The 17237-nt window shown below is 43.0% G+C and overlaps 1 protein-coding gene across 1 annotated transcript; it reads right to left on the minus strand.

The window, feature by feature from the left end:
- Positions 1 to 501: 501 nt before the first annotated feature.
- Positions 502 to 14323, minus strand: LOC129356372 (protein FAM83C-like). The gene is given in 7 exon segments (XM_055025969.1): positions 502 to 1575; positions 3224 to 3457; positions 7756 to 7880; positions 8363 to 8530; positions 13556 to 13587; positions 13590 to 14018; positions 14021 to 14323. Coding segments are annotated over 7 exon segments (1863 nt in total). The 5' UTR covers positions 14052 to 14323; the 3' UTR covers positions 502 to 731.
- Between the last annotated feature and the right edge of the window lie 2914 nt (positions 14324 to 17237).

Here is a 17237-nt window from a genome sequence, read left to right on the forward strand (position 1 = left end):
TTCCTGAAGGTTTAATCCAGTGTTAGCTCGTTGCTACGCCCTCCGGTTTCCAGAGTATGAGTTAACAGTAACTGATGGTCATTTTTCTAGAGAATAAATGTTATATAAGATAATCTAATACAGAAAAATCTCTTTCAACCGCTGACACTGGTGACAGATATGTGGTGTCCAAACTGCAAAAGTATTTTAAAACAAACTTCTTGAGCCTTTTTTTAAATGTATCTGTTCAATAATGAAGTGAAATTTTAAGTCATTTTAGATACAAAACATAAAAGGTTTTGCATTATCATAAGTTTCTGACTTTTGAAGTTTGGTTTTCTTATTTGGGCTGAATGTGTTGCATTTGAGAAATCAGATCAATGTTTGTGATTCTCGTTACTCCAAAGGTAAAAGAAATGCAAAAAAGTTGTTAATATAAGAGAATCTATTTTTGTACCTCATATTTTTATAAGCTGTTATATCTGCAATAAAAATATAAATAAAAAAAAGCTTGTTAAAAACTTGGTCTACAAGATGTAAAAGTTTCTATCCTTGGATTGAGGACGGCGGCCGCACAAGGTCATTCAGACGGCTGCAAATGGGCCCTGAGCCGCACTTTGAACACCCTTGTAGAAAACGACAGGTCCTCATTTCCATGAAGAGGAAACTGAACAGTCTCTCGGAGCCAAAATGGCCGACTTAGAAAGTTTTACATGTTTTCCGGCTGTGGAAGATAATAAAGAAATAAAAAGTTAAAAGGTTGAGAAACTCTGAGTCTGAACGGTGCGGCAGGACGCAGACGGTCCTTCAGTTTTTTTGCTCTTCAGCTCAAAGCGGCTGTAGACCTGCTTCGTTTTCAGCTTGTTGTAGTGGTTCACCAGGTCCAGCTTGCTGTGGCCCAGCGTCATCCGCTTCTGGTCCTGGCGGCTCATGAGGCCCGGCGGAGACGTCGGCGGCGGCGGGCACTGCTGGCTCTCCGGCTCTGGCTGAGAGAGTTCTGGCCCGCCCCAGTGCGAGGAGTTCAGCGGGGACGGAGACCGCCGGAAGTTAAAGGTTTCCTTCTCTTTGGAGGAGAAGAGCAGCTTGTCGGACATCTTGTTGTGGTACTGGCCGGTGGGCCTCTGCTTTGGGGGCAGTTTGGGCTCGTTGACGGGCGACGGCGTCTGGATCTTAAGGTTCAGGTTTGAGTTTGGAGAACTTTGAAACAAGGTGGGCTTGTGGTCATACAAACCCAATCCCTGAAATTTGGTGGAAGCGCCACCAATGTTTGCCCGCAGCAGTTCGGCTGAGCTGGGTTTGTTCCACTCGATGGCCGTTGACTGGCCGTAGGTTGGCAGTTGGCGGTCGGTGATCGGGTTGTGACCGGTTCCGCCGTTAGAAGAACCTCGGACTCCCGGGCTCAGGCCTCCCACCCTCAGCCCACCGCCGACTCTCCTCTCCGGGCTTTGCAGAGACGAGCCGACGGGTTCCTTCTTCTCATGACCCTGAGTGACCTTGTAGATGTTGTTGGAGGTCATCCCCGGAGCAACCTTGACGCTGGACACGCTGTTACTTGATTGGCTGCTGGAGTTTTCAGAGCAACTCCGGTCCCGTTGCCTGCAGGACGAAAGACAGTCGAGATCAACAAGGAACAGAAACAGAGACGGTACCAGTACCGACCCGGTTCTATAAAAACTGATACAGGCCCGTCATGAATAATGTTGTTCTGAGACCATTTTAAATTCATATAATGGTAAAAATGCTCAAAGATCAATAAACTTTTAATTCTAATTAATATTTAAAACTGGAAAACATCTGAAACATCCAAAATAAATGAACAGAAATAAGGAGAAAAATGAAATCATAAAATTAATTTAGCTCCGCACACTTTGGTGGAAATGTTCAAACTTGGTCAGTTAGACTCTAAAGGTGCCGAATTCAGCCTGTTTTTACTGGGTTGGTACTTTTTCCTGAGGTTCTGGTCAAATCGACCAGATCGAATCAAACTTTCCACTGAGCTGCAGTGACCCGGTTCTCTCTGTGGTTACATCCAACAGTTGGCTTGTTGAGACAAACACCAAGTTCAACTGTAATGAGTTTGAGGCCGACTGCTGATGTGCCTCTGAGCCTTCAGTCAGTCAGGTAGCTTCAGAGCGACAGCCTCAAATAAACTCAGATGAATTAGTTTGTTGACGTTTGGAGAACTTTGGACCGAATGGCCTGGTTTTTACATGATGAACATGAACTGAGCAAAATATGGCGTCATTAAACTCAGTCTGCAAACAACAACTGTAAACGGAGCAAATCTGAGTCACAACATTTCACCTGGGAAACGTCCTGTGGACCTGATCCTCCTGACATGTTAATGTTTCAACTCGTCTTTGATAAAAATAAGAAACTGCAGCTCTAAACCTGTGAACAGATTCTAGTTCCTGTTGCTACTCTGCAGAACCTGCTGCAGGCAGGGAGTGGCAGTTTGGAGAGAAAATGGAGGAACAAAGTCCCAGCTTAGTGCTTGTTTACACTCTTAACTTTGTAATTAAACATTTAGACCAAATGGATCCTTTATTTCGCTTAGGAAATTCTCATTCTGGTAACTAAAACATGAGAGTTTGATGACATTAAAATATAGTTTATGTGAGCAAACACAAGAGCAGAAAATAAAAATGTTGTGAATAAGGTGGTGAAGGTGCAGCTGGTTTGAATTATACTGAGATGAAGCAGGAAGGTTTTATATTTAGGGTTTCCTTTCCCGTACGACGGAAAAATGTAAATGTTTTCCACGATCTGTTTCAGATTGTGGTTGAAATAATTAAACAGAATAAAGAAGCAGATCTCTGCAGATGAATGACACTCAAAATCATTGGCACCTTCTTCAAATCTAATAAAATTTTGTCAAATATTTGTGCCGCAAAAAAATGTTTCTTTGTGCCGCAAAAAATGTTTGTGCTGCTATCACTTTAAAGATGTTCATAAAAATCTAAGGCAATTGTTTGTTAGGTTTGGGTTAGTGGGGGGGCTGCTTGACCTTTAAACTTTCATTAACATTTTCAAAGCAAAAGCAGCACAAAGGTATTTTTGCTGCACAATCACAGTCAAGTTGATTTTGTCCGATATGAAGAAGGAGAGGAGGCTGGTTGACCTTTCCTGACCTCTGGAAACATTTATTAATGTCTTTAAAATGATAGCGATTCTTAATGTTTCCCTCTATGATGTATTTGATGTTTCCATGGAACGTCCGCCATGTTGGACACGTCGTTCTTACCTGTCGGAGTGCAGATCCAGACCCGGCGGCCCGCCGAGCCCCAGGCCTATCACTGGGGCCTGGAAGGCCTGGTATGACGGATAATAAGGCATCTCTTCGTCTTCTGGGTTGAACCTGTCGATGATCTGCGAGTCGGCGTACAGACAGCGAAACTCCCGATCGAAGCTGTCGGTGATGAAGCCTGAGAAATGCATCACCATGTTGCTGTGCACCTGCGCCGACAGCCAGGTGAAGCTGCAGGGAGAGACAACAGGAAGTCAGGACCTTTTATCATCTACAATCTAACAATCAGGAGGAAAACGGAGGAAAGTTTCCACAGATACCCTCAGGTAGGAGCGTCTGACAGCTCTGGTAACAAATTAGGGTTGGGTTGCTCCTGGGGCTCGGAGTGAAGCCATTAACTCGGGTTGGTTCAATCAGGACAATAAAATTATATGTGCAGGACTGATAAAACGCACTGAGCATCTATCAGTACTGAGTGTAAATGATCTCCCTCCAGCTGATAAGCCAGTTAACCGTTTCCTGGCAGATGACGAGTCACAGCTGTGACTCATCAGTTCATTCGCCGTCCAGCCGACCTTCATCCTGCTGCAGCGACGACTAATTACATCCAGACACATTCACTCACTCATCAGTCAGCTGTAAAACCTCATTCGGTTCTGTTACATCAGTTAATAAAGATATTGGATCTGATGTCACCAGAATTCAACCTGAAAGCAAAAAGGTGATTCATGGAAAGTGATTATTTATTAAAACCATGTTAGATATGAAAACAATGTTTCTTATTTTAAACTGAATGTTTTCATATCTAACATGGTTTTAAACTGATGCAAAGTTGATGTCATTATTAGCAAAATAAACTGAAAAATTCCCTACATTTTTATTACTTTTATCTTTTCAAATTGTTCATTTGCTTGAATTACAGAAAAAACTTTAGATTTTTAGCCAATCTAAAAATTCTATAACTATAATAAATAAGAATGGGTATAACACCATCTATCTCTGAATTACAACAACAAGAATACATATTTTAAGAATTATTAGATTTTGATTTACGTTGAATCTTTAATAAAATAAAATGTAATAGAATGGGCATTTCTTTCTTCAAATATAGAGTAACAAAATTAGAATCAGTTCATTTCTGTTTTTATAAGAAAAATACTATGCACTTTAAGTTTTATAAAAAAAATTCTATCAAAATCTCTAAAATAAGTCAAATTTACAAAAATATAGAGTTAACTATGTAGCTTCTCAGCTGTTTCTCACTGTATTCAGATAATTATGTCCCACTTATAGCTCATTAAATAAATAAATCATGATAAAAAAAACATCATATTTGGAGAGTTTTTATGTCTATAAAACTTTTTCCAGACAGTTTTTCCTCCAGGTGGCGTCACACCTGCTAAGCCAACCCTTCAGTTGGTTTCGAAAGCTTTGATTTATTTATTATTATTCTACAGAGGAAACAGCAGAAATCATTTTTCCTCAGATGTGAAAGTTGCTGAACTTGCTGAGCAGGAAAACAACCAGAGGTTGAGGAACCTGCTGATCAGGGACTCGCCGTTCGCCATGACGGCTCCTCAGATGGAACCGCAGCCAACATAAAATCTGCTTTATCAACGGAGCCATAAACTTATAAAACATGTTTAGTGTAGTTACGATACGACTTCCTGGAACATTTCATGTAATTTTCCAGTTAGCAGCTCAGCTAATAAACATGTTGATCAATTATTAATGATGAACCTTTTGTTCATCTTATCATAATCTGCATCTTTACCCATGAAAAAAACATGCAGCAGATATACATCAATCAGGCAAAACATTATGACCACCAGCAGGTGAGGTGAATCACTCGCTTTCTCGTCGGCCTGCCACCTGTCCTGGCTTCCACAGGTAAGCAAGAAGTTAATGTTTCGTCCTTAAAGCCGATGTTAGTAGCAGAAAAAAATAATCAAAACCGAGTTTACTGTAGTTCACAAAAAAAAAAATTGAGGAAACATTTTGTTAACTGATAAAATTGCAATTAATTGGGAAATGCTTATGAAACTAACTAAGACATACTGAAAAAATAACCTTTGTTTTAATTTTTATTCATCTATTTATCATTAAACATTTTGAACTGATGCAAAGTTGATGTCTAATTTGTCTGATTGTTGCAGGAAACTCAGCTGAAGGAATGTGTGTAAAACCTGACTGAAAAGTTTTGATCAGTTTTTTGTCTTCATTCCAGAATCAGCAGAGCAGCAGAACCGACCCAACCCAGCCCTGCAGCTGGGGAACCGGTTCCTGTATAGAAACGGTTCTGGGTAGTTCAGAGTCGTTCGATTCTGTTTAAGGTTCTCATAACGTATCCACTGCCCGTGTTTTGCTGTAGAAAATATCCAAGATGGCGTCACGGCAGAAATGCTGCAAGAAATATTTAGATTTTCCATATTTCCTCCTTTTATTTCAGCAGAACAAGGAAATGCCTCCAACGTCCTCAAACCGCTGACCGCACAGCATGCAACCGATTTGACCTGTTGCTTAGCAACATGAAAGCTGCATTTCATGTTGAAATGTTAATTTGACAGATGGATTCTCATTGCCTAAGCACGTTTTTATTTAGTTTGAATCAAAAACAACATGGTGCATAATTTGAATGAAGGAGTTTATTTCCTAACTCAATGAGAATCGAGAAGGAACCAATAAATTCAGTTCCCGTCTGGACCTGCAGCGCCACAGATACGTCGCCTTCAAACTCCAAGCAAACTTTCTGCTCCCTCATAGTGACAGCCTGGGGTTTTACAAGCTGTGGCAGGAGTTATAATTACACCGTCAAGTACATGGAGTAATGATCAACACTTCCTCTGAGCTGATCTGTGACAACAGCTTGGTAAAAACAAAGTCTCAGCTTCACGGCTATTTTACACTCAGACGCCCTCGGCTTCGCTTCAGGGGACATCGCTACGCACCGAGCCCAGTTTTCACTCCAAAACCGAACCCGTTTCCTCACCGGGTCGCACAGTTTGTCCATGACAGGAAGTCAAGTCCTCACGATGTGAGCAGGAAAGTCTCTGCACACAACAAAAGAGACAATAACACAGTTTGGACGGACGTCTGGAGACAATGGAGCTCAGTCTGAGCGGAGGATGATGAGTAACTGACAGCAGAGCCGACACCATGTGAATGTTCTGCCTGGAACATTCACATCACGCAACGGCTCCTTTTAGAACAACAACTTCACGCAGAAACTTCATCTGAACCAAAAATACGCCACCATCCAGGATTTATGAGTGTCTTCAGAGAACTTTATGGTGTTTTATGCATAATGAGCTTAACATGAAAGAAGCTCTGACTGAAAACGAAAAATCCAAACCGAGAAACGTTTCCCACAAACATTAACTTATTTCTGTAGAAAACATGTCAGATCTCGGTTGTGTCACGTTCCAGTGTTCGTGGGAATCTTGACCACAGCTTCTCCCTCTTTGCTTTAAACATAATTTAAACTGAAGGTTCGTATCTGGATTGTCTGATAGGGAAAAAGTTTCAGTGCTTACGCTGCAGGACCTGCTGCAGGCAGGGACTGCCAGACAAATTAAGTCACAGTTTACCACATTCTGTCACGTCCAATGCTGCTGTCGAGGTAATTTTAGCTGAACTATCAGCACAGATTTTGTCAGCTAACGTGTTTAAACAGAAACTGGATTTTACACGAGAGGAACACGACCTTGTTACGTTTCAAACAGCTAAAATTATCAACTTAGTTTGACACTTTTAGCTTCACTTTCCAACAACTAAAACATGAAAATGTCTGATCATGGACACATTTATATCTGGTCCATGTTTGTGAGCAACAACAGAGGATACCAGCTGAATGAAGGCTGGTTGCTATGCTAGCTGACATCTTTTATTTTAAAATTGTCATAAAATTAACTTGTTCATATTAGGAATGTGAACTTGGTTCAGAGTATTTGGGAGTGGATCAAAGAACATGAACTAATTCAGTTTTAGTAACTAAACTGAGAGTGGGTTCTTGTTAAGTCTGGACCGGGACAAGATGGCTGCAGCTTTACCAGGTCACAACAACAACACTGAAGGTTGTTTTAGTTCATTTCATCTGTTTGCTTCATTTAAAGCAGAAACATTTTGACCTTGATCAGAAGGGGAAAACCATGAGCTTAAACTGGATTACCTTTGCCCTCTCTTATCTCAGGTGATACTGGGATATTTCTGGAACCATTTTAACCACCAGCAGCTTCAGGAGAACAGCTCTGCTGCACGACGTCGCTTAATCAGCTTCGCCACAAGAATTTGCAAACTCATCTGAGTCTTTGTGTGTCTGTGCTGCGTATCAGTGAGATGCAAAGCAGACGTCAGGCTGCAGGACAGAGCAGCTCCAGACAAACGTTCCCATTTTTCTGCTAAAACATGGAGGGCTGACTGATAACAGGTCTGATTGTTCCTAAATCTCATGTTTATTTGTTGCCACTGAGACTAAAAGCAACTGGAAAAGTTTATTGGTGTAACCACAGCAGCTAACGCTGCCGTCTCACCTGTAGGAGCCGGCGATGACCTCCTCACAGTCGATGATCATGAACTTCTCCAGGACCTGACCGGTGAACTTCTTCCCGCCTCTGGTGCAGTACGTGTCGCCGCAGACGCCGCGAATCCGCATGTTCTGCATGGACCAAAAATAATAGGGAAATAATCGCTCTCAGCGTGGAAACAGGACAACAAGATCAACCAGAGAGCAGCACTTATGGAGTTTGTATAGAAAGAAGCAAACAACTGGAATTATCTACATTAAAAGCACAAAACCTCTCTGGAATAGCGCAGCGCACCAGGATCAGGGCTGTGGATGATTTATGGCCATCATTCATTTTTTCAGAAAAACACAGAACTGAAAAGTTGTGTTGGGAAATCTTCCGCTTTTCTCCAGCAAATTTTTCATTTGGTCTTTAGTGTTTTTGCCAACTTTGATGTCATTTAGCACATTTAGCTTCCCCTGATTTATTTAGTTTTTACAGAAATATTCTGAAGTGACAATTTACTTGGCTGTTAGCAACAAGTTAGCAAAACCCAACAACCATGAGAGAAACAAAACAATCACTTCCTGAAATGCAGCTGGACGGCCAGCAGGTCCAGACCCGTTTCACTCACATTCAGGTGAGAGTTCTGGATGTCCAGAGCCACACACATGTCCGTGAAGTAGCTGAGGTTCTTCTCGTCCAGCAGGATGTAGACGGGGACTCGCCGCTTGTTGGACGCCTCCATCAGGTCACACATCAGGTCCACGTCAGTGAAGATGTCCATCACCACGGCGATGACCTGTAGAGACACGGGACTCAGTCAGCTGTGGTTTCAGATGGTACCGGTTCTGATCCGGACCTCAGAAGGTACCGGTTCTGATCCGGACCTCAGATGGTACCGGTTCTGATCGGACCTCAGATGGTACCGGTTCTGATCTGGACCTCAGATGGTACCGGTTCTGATCCGGACCTCAGATGGTGCCGGTTCTGATCCGGACCTCAGATGGTACCGGTTCTGATCCGGACCTCAGATAGTACCGGTTCTGATCCGGACCTCAGATGGTGCCGGTTCTGATCCGGACCTCAGATGGTACCGGTTCTGATCCGGACCTCAGATGGTACCGGTCCTGATCCGGACCTCAGATGGTGCCGGTTCTGATCCGGACCTCAGATGGTACCGGTTCTGATCCGGACCTCAGATGGTGCCGGTTCTGATCCGGACCTCAGAGGTTTCCTTTACAGAAAACTCTCCAGAGAGAGTTTTACTTTCAACTTCAGATGATTTCAGACATAAAACTGAGCAAAGAAATGTTTTAATATTGAGCTTTAGTAATTATTGTATTATTTATAATGATCATAATAATATTAGCGCAATGTTTGGAGAAATCCGTCTGATTAACTGCAAGGCTCAGTGGTGGAGGGCTGATGATCTGGATCTCCTCTGACAGATGAATCTTGGTCCAAAATGGGTAAATATTCAACTTCCTGCTTTCATGACCCAAATTATTCAAACTTTTGCAACAAAGCTCCCCTCAGATCAGAGAAAAAAACGTTTAATTCTGTAAAGAGATGAGAATCTGAAGCAGCAGGTTTCTAACTTTCACTCACCAAATTAAATGTGAGCAGAGTTTTTACTCCATCTGACTTTACAAATGAAGGGCAGAAAGGAAGAGGAAAGCTGCAGTCAGTGTTTCCTGAGAACCTGCATGTTTATCATTTATGAAATCATCAGATAAAAGGAAATATATTTGAATATTATTATGTTGCTATAACCTGATGAGCCGGTTTCTGGGCCCCGAGGGGCCAAATCGCTCCGCTGTGGGGCCTCAGTTTCCATCAAGCACAGCTCAGATGACAGCGTGACCAAACCAGCCAGCAACCAGTCAGCAACCAGTCAGCAACCAGGCAACCAGCCAGCAACCAACCAGCAACCAGCCAGCAAAAAGTCAGCAACCAGTCAGCAACCAGTCAGCAACCAGGCAACCAGTCAGCAACCAGCCAGCAACCAGTCAACAACCAACCAGCAACCAGCCAGCAAAAAGTCAGCAACCAGTCAGCAACCAGTCAGCAACCAGGCAACCAGTCAGCAACCAGCCAGCAACCAGTCAGCAACTAATCAGCAACCAGGCAACCAGTCAGCAACCAGCCAGCAACCAGTCAGCAACTAATCAGCAACCAGTCAGCAACCAGTCAGCAACTAATCAGCAACCAGTCAGCAACCAGTCAGCAACTAATCAGCAACCAGTCAGCAACTAATCAGCAACCAGTCAGCAACTAATCAGCAACCAGGCAACCAGTCAGCAACCAATCAGCAACCAGTCAGCAACTAATCAGCAACCAGCCAGCAACCAGTCAGCAACTAATCAGCAACCAGTCAGCAACCAGTCAACCCATAACCACAATCAGTTCCTCTGAGAAACGACCAACCAGGAGATTATCGATCATTTCTGATCAACTGGAGGCAGAAGATTTATTCTGACTTCCATCAGAACCGGGAGGCTGAATACTTTCCATCCTGGAGGATTTTACTCCTTCACTGCCCCTTTCCCCCACTCCCACTCCCTCCCACTCCCACTCCCACTCCCACTCCCACCTCTGCTTGTTATTTCCTTCAGATCCAAAACACAAAGAGAGAGGAAACGGGCCTGAAGCAGCAAGAGAACCGACAGGAAGCAACAAAAACAAAAAGATTCAACGACCAAACACTCCACTGTCTCCCACTTCCACAGTTAATCTGCCGCTTCATTTTAAACCTTTTGCTAAATATTCTTGCTTATTTACAGAACAAAACCTCATAAAAAGCACAAATAGTTTTATTTTTAACTGAATAATATTCTATTTTACCCATTTCCCCCCAATTATTATTAATAATTGGTTTCATATGTAAATCAATCAATATTGATTTTCATCATGGGGCTGGTCATGTGACAGTGATGCAGCAAAGGATTCTGGGATGTTTCACTGAAGCAGAGATATTTTATAACTTCAGCATATTAATAAAAACTGGTTTGTTTTATGAGTCGATTCTTTAAAACAAACTGAAGTTTCTGTTGCATTTAATGTAAAAACAATAAAGTGGCATCTGCAGTTTGTTTTGTTGGAACCTGAAGTGTCAAATAAATTTCACTGGAGTTTGAAAACAAAATGTGTGTAAAAATTTATATCTGGTTTACTTTTTTTCTTTTTGGGGAGGATTTTATAGTGATCCAATCCAATCTTTGGGAACCACTGGGGGCCCAGAAGAACCACTGGGGGCCCAGAGGACCACTGGGGTTCCAGAAGAACCACTGGGGTTCCAGAAGAACCACTGGGGGCCCAGAGGACCACTGGGGTTCCAGAAGAACCACTGGGGCCCAGAAGAACCACTGGGGGCCCAGAGGAACCACTGGGGGCCCAGAAGAACCACTGGGGGCCCAGAGGAACCTACTGGGGGCCCAGAAGAACCACTGGGGGCCCAGAAGAACCACTGGGGGCCCAAAGGAACCACTGGGGGCCCAGAAGAACCACTGGGGGCCCAGAGGAACCACTGGGGCCCAGAGGAACCACTGGGGGCCCAGAGGAACCTACTGGGGGCCCAGAAGAACCACTGGGGCCCAGAAGAACCACTGGGGGCCCAAAGGAACCACTGGGGGCCCAGAAGAACCACTGGGGTCCCAGAGGAACCACTGCTTTATTTACAGACGCAGGAAGAGGAAGTGACTCACGCGCAGCGCGTGCTGCAGCGTCTGCAAGCGGAGCAGCTGACCAGGCTGATCTGGGACCAGCTCACAGCTCCAGACAGAGACCAGTCAGGGAGGTCAAAGGTCACACAAAAAACACGACCTGAAACCATGGATTCAGCGGCGTCTGACTCGGGTTCTGGGTTTACTAATGCAGGTTTAACCTGCAAGTTCAACCCGTAAAACCAGCTGCTGGGAGATCCACTGACAAGCAAGGCTGCAAACAGAGAAGCTAGCTTCAGAAACATGACCTTGACCTGCAGAAGGAACTTCATAAGCAGGAAAACAACAGAAATGGAGTTCAAAGCACAAATTTGCCTTACAATCCTTCTGATAGTTTATAAAACACAAAAGTCATTAAATATCTGCTGCTGTTGTCTCAACCTTCCAAAGAAGCAGCGTTCAGCTTCTATCACACAGATCTGGAACAAACTTACAGAAAACTGCAACAGGCTGAAACACTGAGCTCCTTTAAATCTGGACTGAAACCCAGCTGGTCAGAGCTGCTGCTGATTCATCATAAATGGAACAGTGAACAACATTTTTATGAGCGTTGATGATTTTTTTGATGGTGGTTCTTGACTAAATGTTTGTTCTTAAATTGGTGACCGTATGCTTTTATTTTTGAGTTTTTGAACTGCCTTGTTGCAGAAATGAGACACAAATAAACTTCACTGATTGATTCAAATGAAGAACATTTTCAGAAACAGCAAGAAAACTGAAAGATCTAAAATAAACTAAAACTATTTCAGACAAAACGAGCTCAAAATGTTTTTAAAAAGCAACCAAAGATGCAGAAACCAACATCAGGTTCAACGTCCTGAGAGTTTCCAGGTCAGTTTGTATTGAGGTCTTTGATCCGGGCTCAGCTGCTGGGTTCTGGTTCAGAACCCAATGAGAGCTGAACCAACATGGCAACAGGTGGGGGTCGGGCTGGCCCGGGCCTGTCGGCTCTGGAGACAAATTAACGCAGCCAGCTGGAGGAAACACACCTGCAGCGTTTCCTCTGGCTGTGCGTCCTCCTGCGCCGCGACGCCATCAGACCGGAGAGTCTATATCTGCAGCTCTGCAGCCGTCAGAGACTCTGGAAGCAACAGGACCGAAACCATCTGTGACCCGCTGGTCTGCAGACACAACGCAGCGCAAACGCAGCATTTTGGGCTGAGCAACAGCCTCAGAGAGAGAGAGGGAACATTTGAATTGGAAATGAATCGAGTCTGTTTTCACTGAAGAGTTCAGACTGGTTCTGGTTCTGGTTCTAACCCGGGTCAGGAAATCTGCCACCTGAAGCTGATTAGATTAAACTACTGGTTATTAATCAGCTAATCTCACAGATCTGCAGCTGATTCTCTTTGTATGGAGGAAAAAAAACTGACATAATTAAACATAAAAGCAGAAATATGGACATTTTGTTTTTCAATTTCTTAAAATGCACGTTTAAGGAAAACACAAAAGAAAATATGTAAATATTTCTTGATGAAAAGCAAAAGAAAAAGCAAAATACATACATTTCTGCTTTTATCTACAAATCTATATGCCACTGTTTAAATTAAGGAGTATTCGCTCCTTCTTACACAGAGAAATAGTTTTAAGATAATTATTTTGTTCTTGGACATATTTTCTCTGTCCAACTGATTATTTATTCTCCTGATTTTAAAAGCCTGTTTGAAATTTAAAAAAGTGGATTTATTTAATGCTGTGATTTTGTGACCAACTGTTTAAACTGGATGAAGGATTTCATGATGGGAAGAAAACCCAAAACTTTACTCAAGTATCAGCAGCATTAGTTCAACATATCCAAGAAATGAGTGAAAAAATATTTGGTAAAGTTTCCTCAGGGTCAGGGTTAGGTGGACCAATATATAAAGTTTAAATGTGGTATTTTAAGGTCAAAATGATAATAATTTATATAAGTAACAGAAATAGTAAAATCAGGCAAATCCTGAAAACTGGAACAGAACCTGCAGTTTGGTGAGTTTTTGATTAAAAATGTTTGTTTTTCGTTCAGTAATTAAGAAAAAATAGTAAAAATACTTGTAAAAAAGTTCTTCCAAAAAGTTGAGTAAATGTAACGAGTTGGTACCAGATGAGCCGAACCTCCTCACCTTCTTGGCCTTGTTGATCATGGACCGATCAGGTCCTTGATGTTGTGGGTTTTGTCCCTCTGGAAGTAGATCTGGGTCTCCGACGGTCCGAACCGCACCGGGGTCTCGGGCCAGCCCAGCTCCAGCATCGGCGGCTCGTCGTCGGACATCATGGGGAAGTAAGTCCCGGAGGTCAGCTCGGACACGGCGTCCGCGTCCCCGTCGTCCCGGTCGCCGCTGTCGGGGTCGGAGGTCTTGCTGGCGGCATGCTGGCTGATGTAGCGGATCTCCAGCGGGGACAGGAAGTTGAGCTCCCGCTCCTCGGCCAGGACCCGCCGGTACTCCTTCTCCCCGTGCTCCAGCAGCGCGTCCGTGGCCAGCCGCGCCGCCTCGTTGTGGCTCAGCTCCAGCTTGGAGCCCTCCCTCCACGGGTTCTTCACCTCCTCCAGCCGGGAAGCGAGCTTCCCCAGCGGCTTCCTGCCGCCGGGGCCGGCCGCAGGCCCTCGGAGCTGATCATGGTGCTGGCGGACTGGGAGACTATCGACCTGGAACCGGGAACTAGTCCTGAAGCATCGCCGCTATTTTTGAAGCAGAAAGCGGATTAAATCTGATCAGTAATCCGCACCGACCTGCCTCCGGATTAACGAGAGTAAATGACAGCTTGGTTCTGTTCGGGCGCTGAAATGGTCCCGGCTTCTCTGGTTCCCGGCCTGTCCGTCAGGATGTCGCCTCTCCGCGCCGCAGCCGCCTCCAATGCGCGGTGTTGTGTTGCAGCAGCCGGAGGTCAGGTGTGAGTCTTCTGCTCACCTGTTGCAGCCTGTCTTCTCATTGGCTGCCCGCAATCAGGCTCCTCCCCCTCCAGCCGTTACCAAGCCAACCAGCTCACAACAAGTAGCCCACGTCTGCTCAGGGATTTCAAAATAAAGCTGCTGGTGATTCAAAAATAATCAACGAGTAAAAGAAGCAAAGAAATACTGATTTTACTTTATTGTTTTTTTCGCCCAGTTTATTTGAACTTAAATGTTCAAATGAACATTGACATATTTTACTCAAATAAAAGTCAACAGACTTTTATTTGTTATTTTATGTTATTAAATAACGTCTGATTTAATATTTTAAAATTCCGTAATCACACTGAAAAAATGTAAAGTTCAGTTTGAATTTTTGTATTTAAATAATAAAGACAATACAAATAAAACATATTCACAAGAAGAAGTAATTTTCTAAATATTTTTGTCAACATATAAATTATTAAACCAATAATTTAGTTTAATCCCAGCAGGTCGTCAGTATGAAGCAGGAGATGAAAAGGGTAAAGTACTTCCTGTGATTAATTTATCTCCTTTACTGTATTATCTTGATCCCCAAATGGCTCATCAGAAAATAATTATTCAGAACAACAAAGCTGGTGTAGAAGCAAGATGTCTCACTCTGATTTAAACTGTCTCTGGTGATTTTAAAACATGTTTATTCTGTATTCTGTGAAGCTAATCTCAGTGGGGTCAGGATCCACAGATATTATTCACCAAAAGTAAAGACTATGTTGTAGTTCAACTGCCATAAATTCCCAAAAAGTTACTCGAGTATGTGTTTCTGAGTAAATGTAAGGAGTTATACCTTAATGTATTTTGATTAAATTTAATTTTGCTGCTTTATGTCACATTTCAGTTAATTTCACACATTTTCATCATCCTGTTTCTGGTTTTGCAGGTTTTTATTCCTATTTTGTCCTCATCCAGAGGGAATAGCTGGTTATTTATTAGTTATTCAACATAACTTTGTAGTGAAACATGTAATTTTGTGAAAAGTTTTTCTTCTCGTGTCACTTTGCTCTTGTGTATTCAACCATCAGCTTGTGCCGCAGAAAGCAGAGGTAATGATACATGACCCAAAGTTTTTGTGGTGTCATTTTGTTGTTTTGGGGTTTTGTGCCGGACATGTCAGTAGAAAACCACAAATAGATCTGTTGTGATACTTCTTTGTGTTTCTGCTATAGTTATGGCACAGATATGTGTAGCTAAATAATCACAGTGATGCTTTTCAGTTGTCACCTGACACTAGAACTGTGCCAGAACCAAATTCTTCCTTTTTAACTGGAAGTGATACTAGAAGACTCAACCCTTCCCTGGAATGAAGGTTGAATTCCTGCGTCCTCACCGAAAGCTTCTGCAGAAATTTCCTTTGATGCGTCAGACATTGATGCAGAAATCTTCATCTTCTTCCTCCTGGCAGCAGAACTTCCCCAAGGTTCCAGTGTCCGTAATCGGGCCTGAACATCCGGGATCGGGTCAGGTGTGACGGTGTGTTTACCAGAAGGGAGGTGCAGGTGAACGAACCAAACACCTCTCCCTGACATCATCCTCCCTGCTCTGTTTGAATAGGTAAAGCAGAGTGTGATTTCCATGCAGCGTCCGGGTCACGAGTCAGAACGGCTGGGCGGATTAACTGACCCTGTGAGGTCCGGCTCGGAAACTGGGCCAGTCAGAAGCTGGTTATACTGGAACCATCATGGATCCTCATTCATTCAGTCAGTTTGATTTTCCTTCTCTGATGGATGAAATGGGATGTTCCTCACACCAAACATCAGCTGTACTCAGGATATTCAGGATCTGCTCTTACTGAGATGTTAAATGTGTTTTTCTAAACATTTTAATGATTTTCAGGCCCAGAATAAACTTTATTGTTTATATTTTGACCAATTAAATGCATCAGTTTCTCACTTTGTTTTGCTCTAAACTTCTTTGCAATGTTGCAGACTTTTGTTTCAGCTCACCTAAAGGTCCTTCCACAATCAGGTTGAGGTTTGGACTTTGACTAGACCTTTGCCACATCTCATTCTTGTCTTAGGGTAGGGGTAGGATTAGGATGGTTCTGTCCATCATGGACATTTTCTTTCTGCTAACCGCAGTCACATGCTTTCCATTTTGACTGCATGTCAACAAATACCTTGGAATAAAACCCTGCAAATAAACAATTCAGTTCCTTTTGTGAATAAAATAAATGTTCATTTAAAGTCTGTGTCCTCGAGTTTTCTATTTATAGATTACTAAATCAGTTGATGATTATTTCAGGTCAGTTATCTTAATCTGATTAATTGTCTCAGCCATATTGAAGATGATGTTTTTATTCCAGGCTTTACTTTAAGCCAACAAGTTTATTTCTGGAACCAATGAGGATCCATCCATCCATCCATCCATCCATCCATCCATCCATCCATCCATCCATCCATCCATCCATCCATCCATCCATCCATCCTCCATCCATCCATCCATCCATCCATCCATCCATCCATCCATCCATCCATCCATCCATCCATCCATCCATCCATCCATCCATCATCCATCCATCCATCCATCCATCCATCCATCCATCCATCCATCCATCCATCCATCCATCCATCCATCCAGGCCCACAGCATCACCTCTCCTCCTCCGTTCTTAACATTATCAGTTGCTTTGTTCTATATTGATCCTTTATGATTATAGATTATAGATATGGATATGAAGTCATCCTCTCTGTTTGTGAGCAGAAACCGACCAGCAGAGCTAAAAACATTTCATCCACCAGCGAATTTAACTCCACATTTCTCCATTTCCTCATTAAAACAATGAACCTGATTTTTGTTTTGACCCTTTTCAGGATCATTCAGTTAAAGATGAAAGTGACCAGCTCAGAAAAGGAGAGGAAAATGTTTTAGCAGTGT

Source organism: Poeciliopsis prolifica, unplaced genomic scaffold (genome assembly GCF_027474105.1).
Source record: "Poeciliopsis prolifica strain line A6 unplaced genomic scaffold, Auburn_PproV2 SCAFFOLD168, whole genome shotgun sequence".
Lineage (NCBI taxonomy): Eukaryota > Metazoa > Chordata > Actinopteri > Cyprinodontiformes > Poeciliidae > Poeciliopsis > Poeciliopsis prolifica.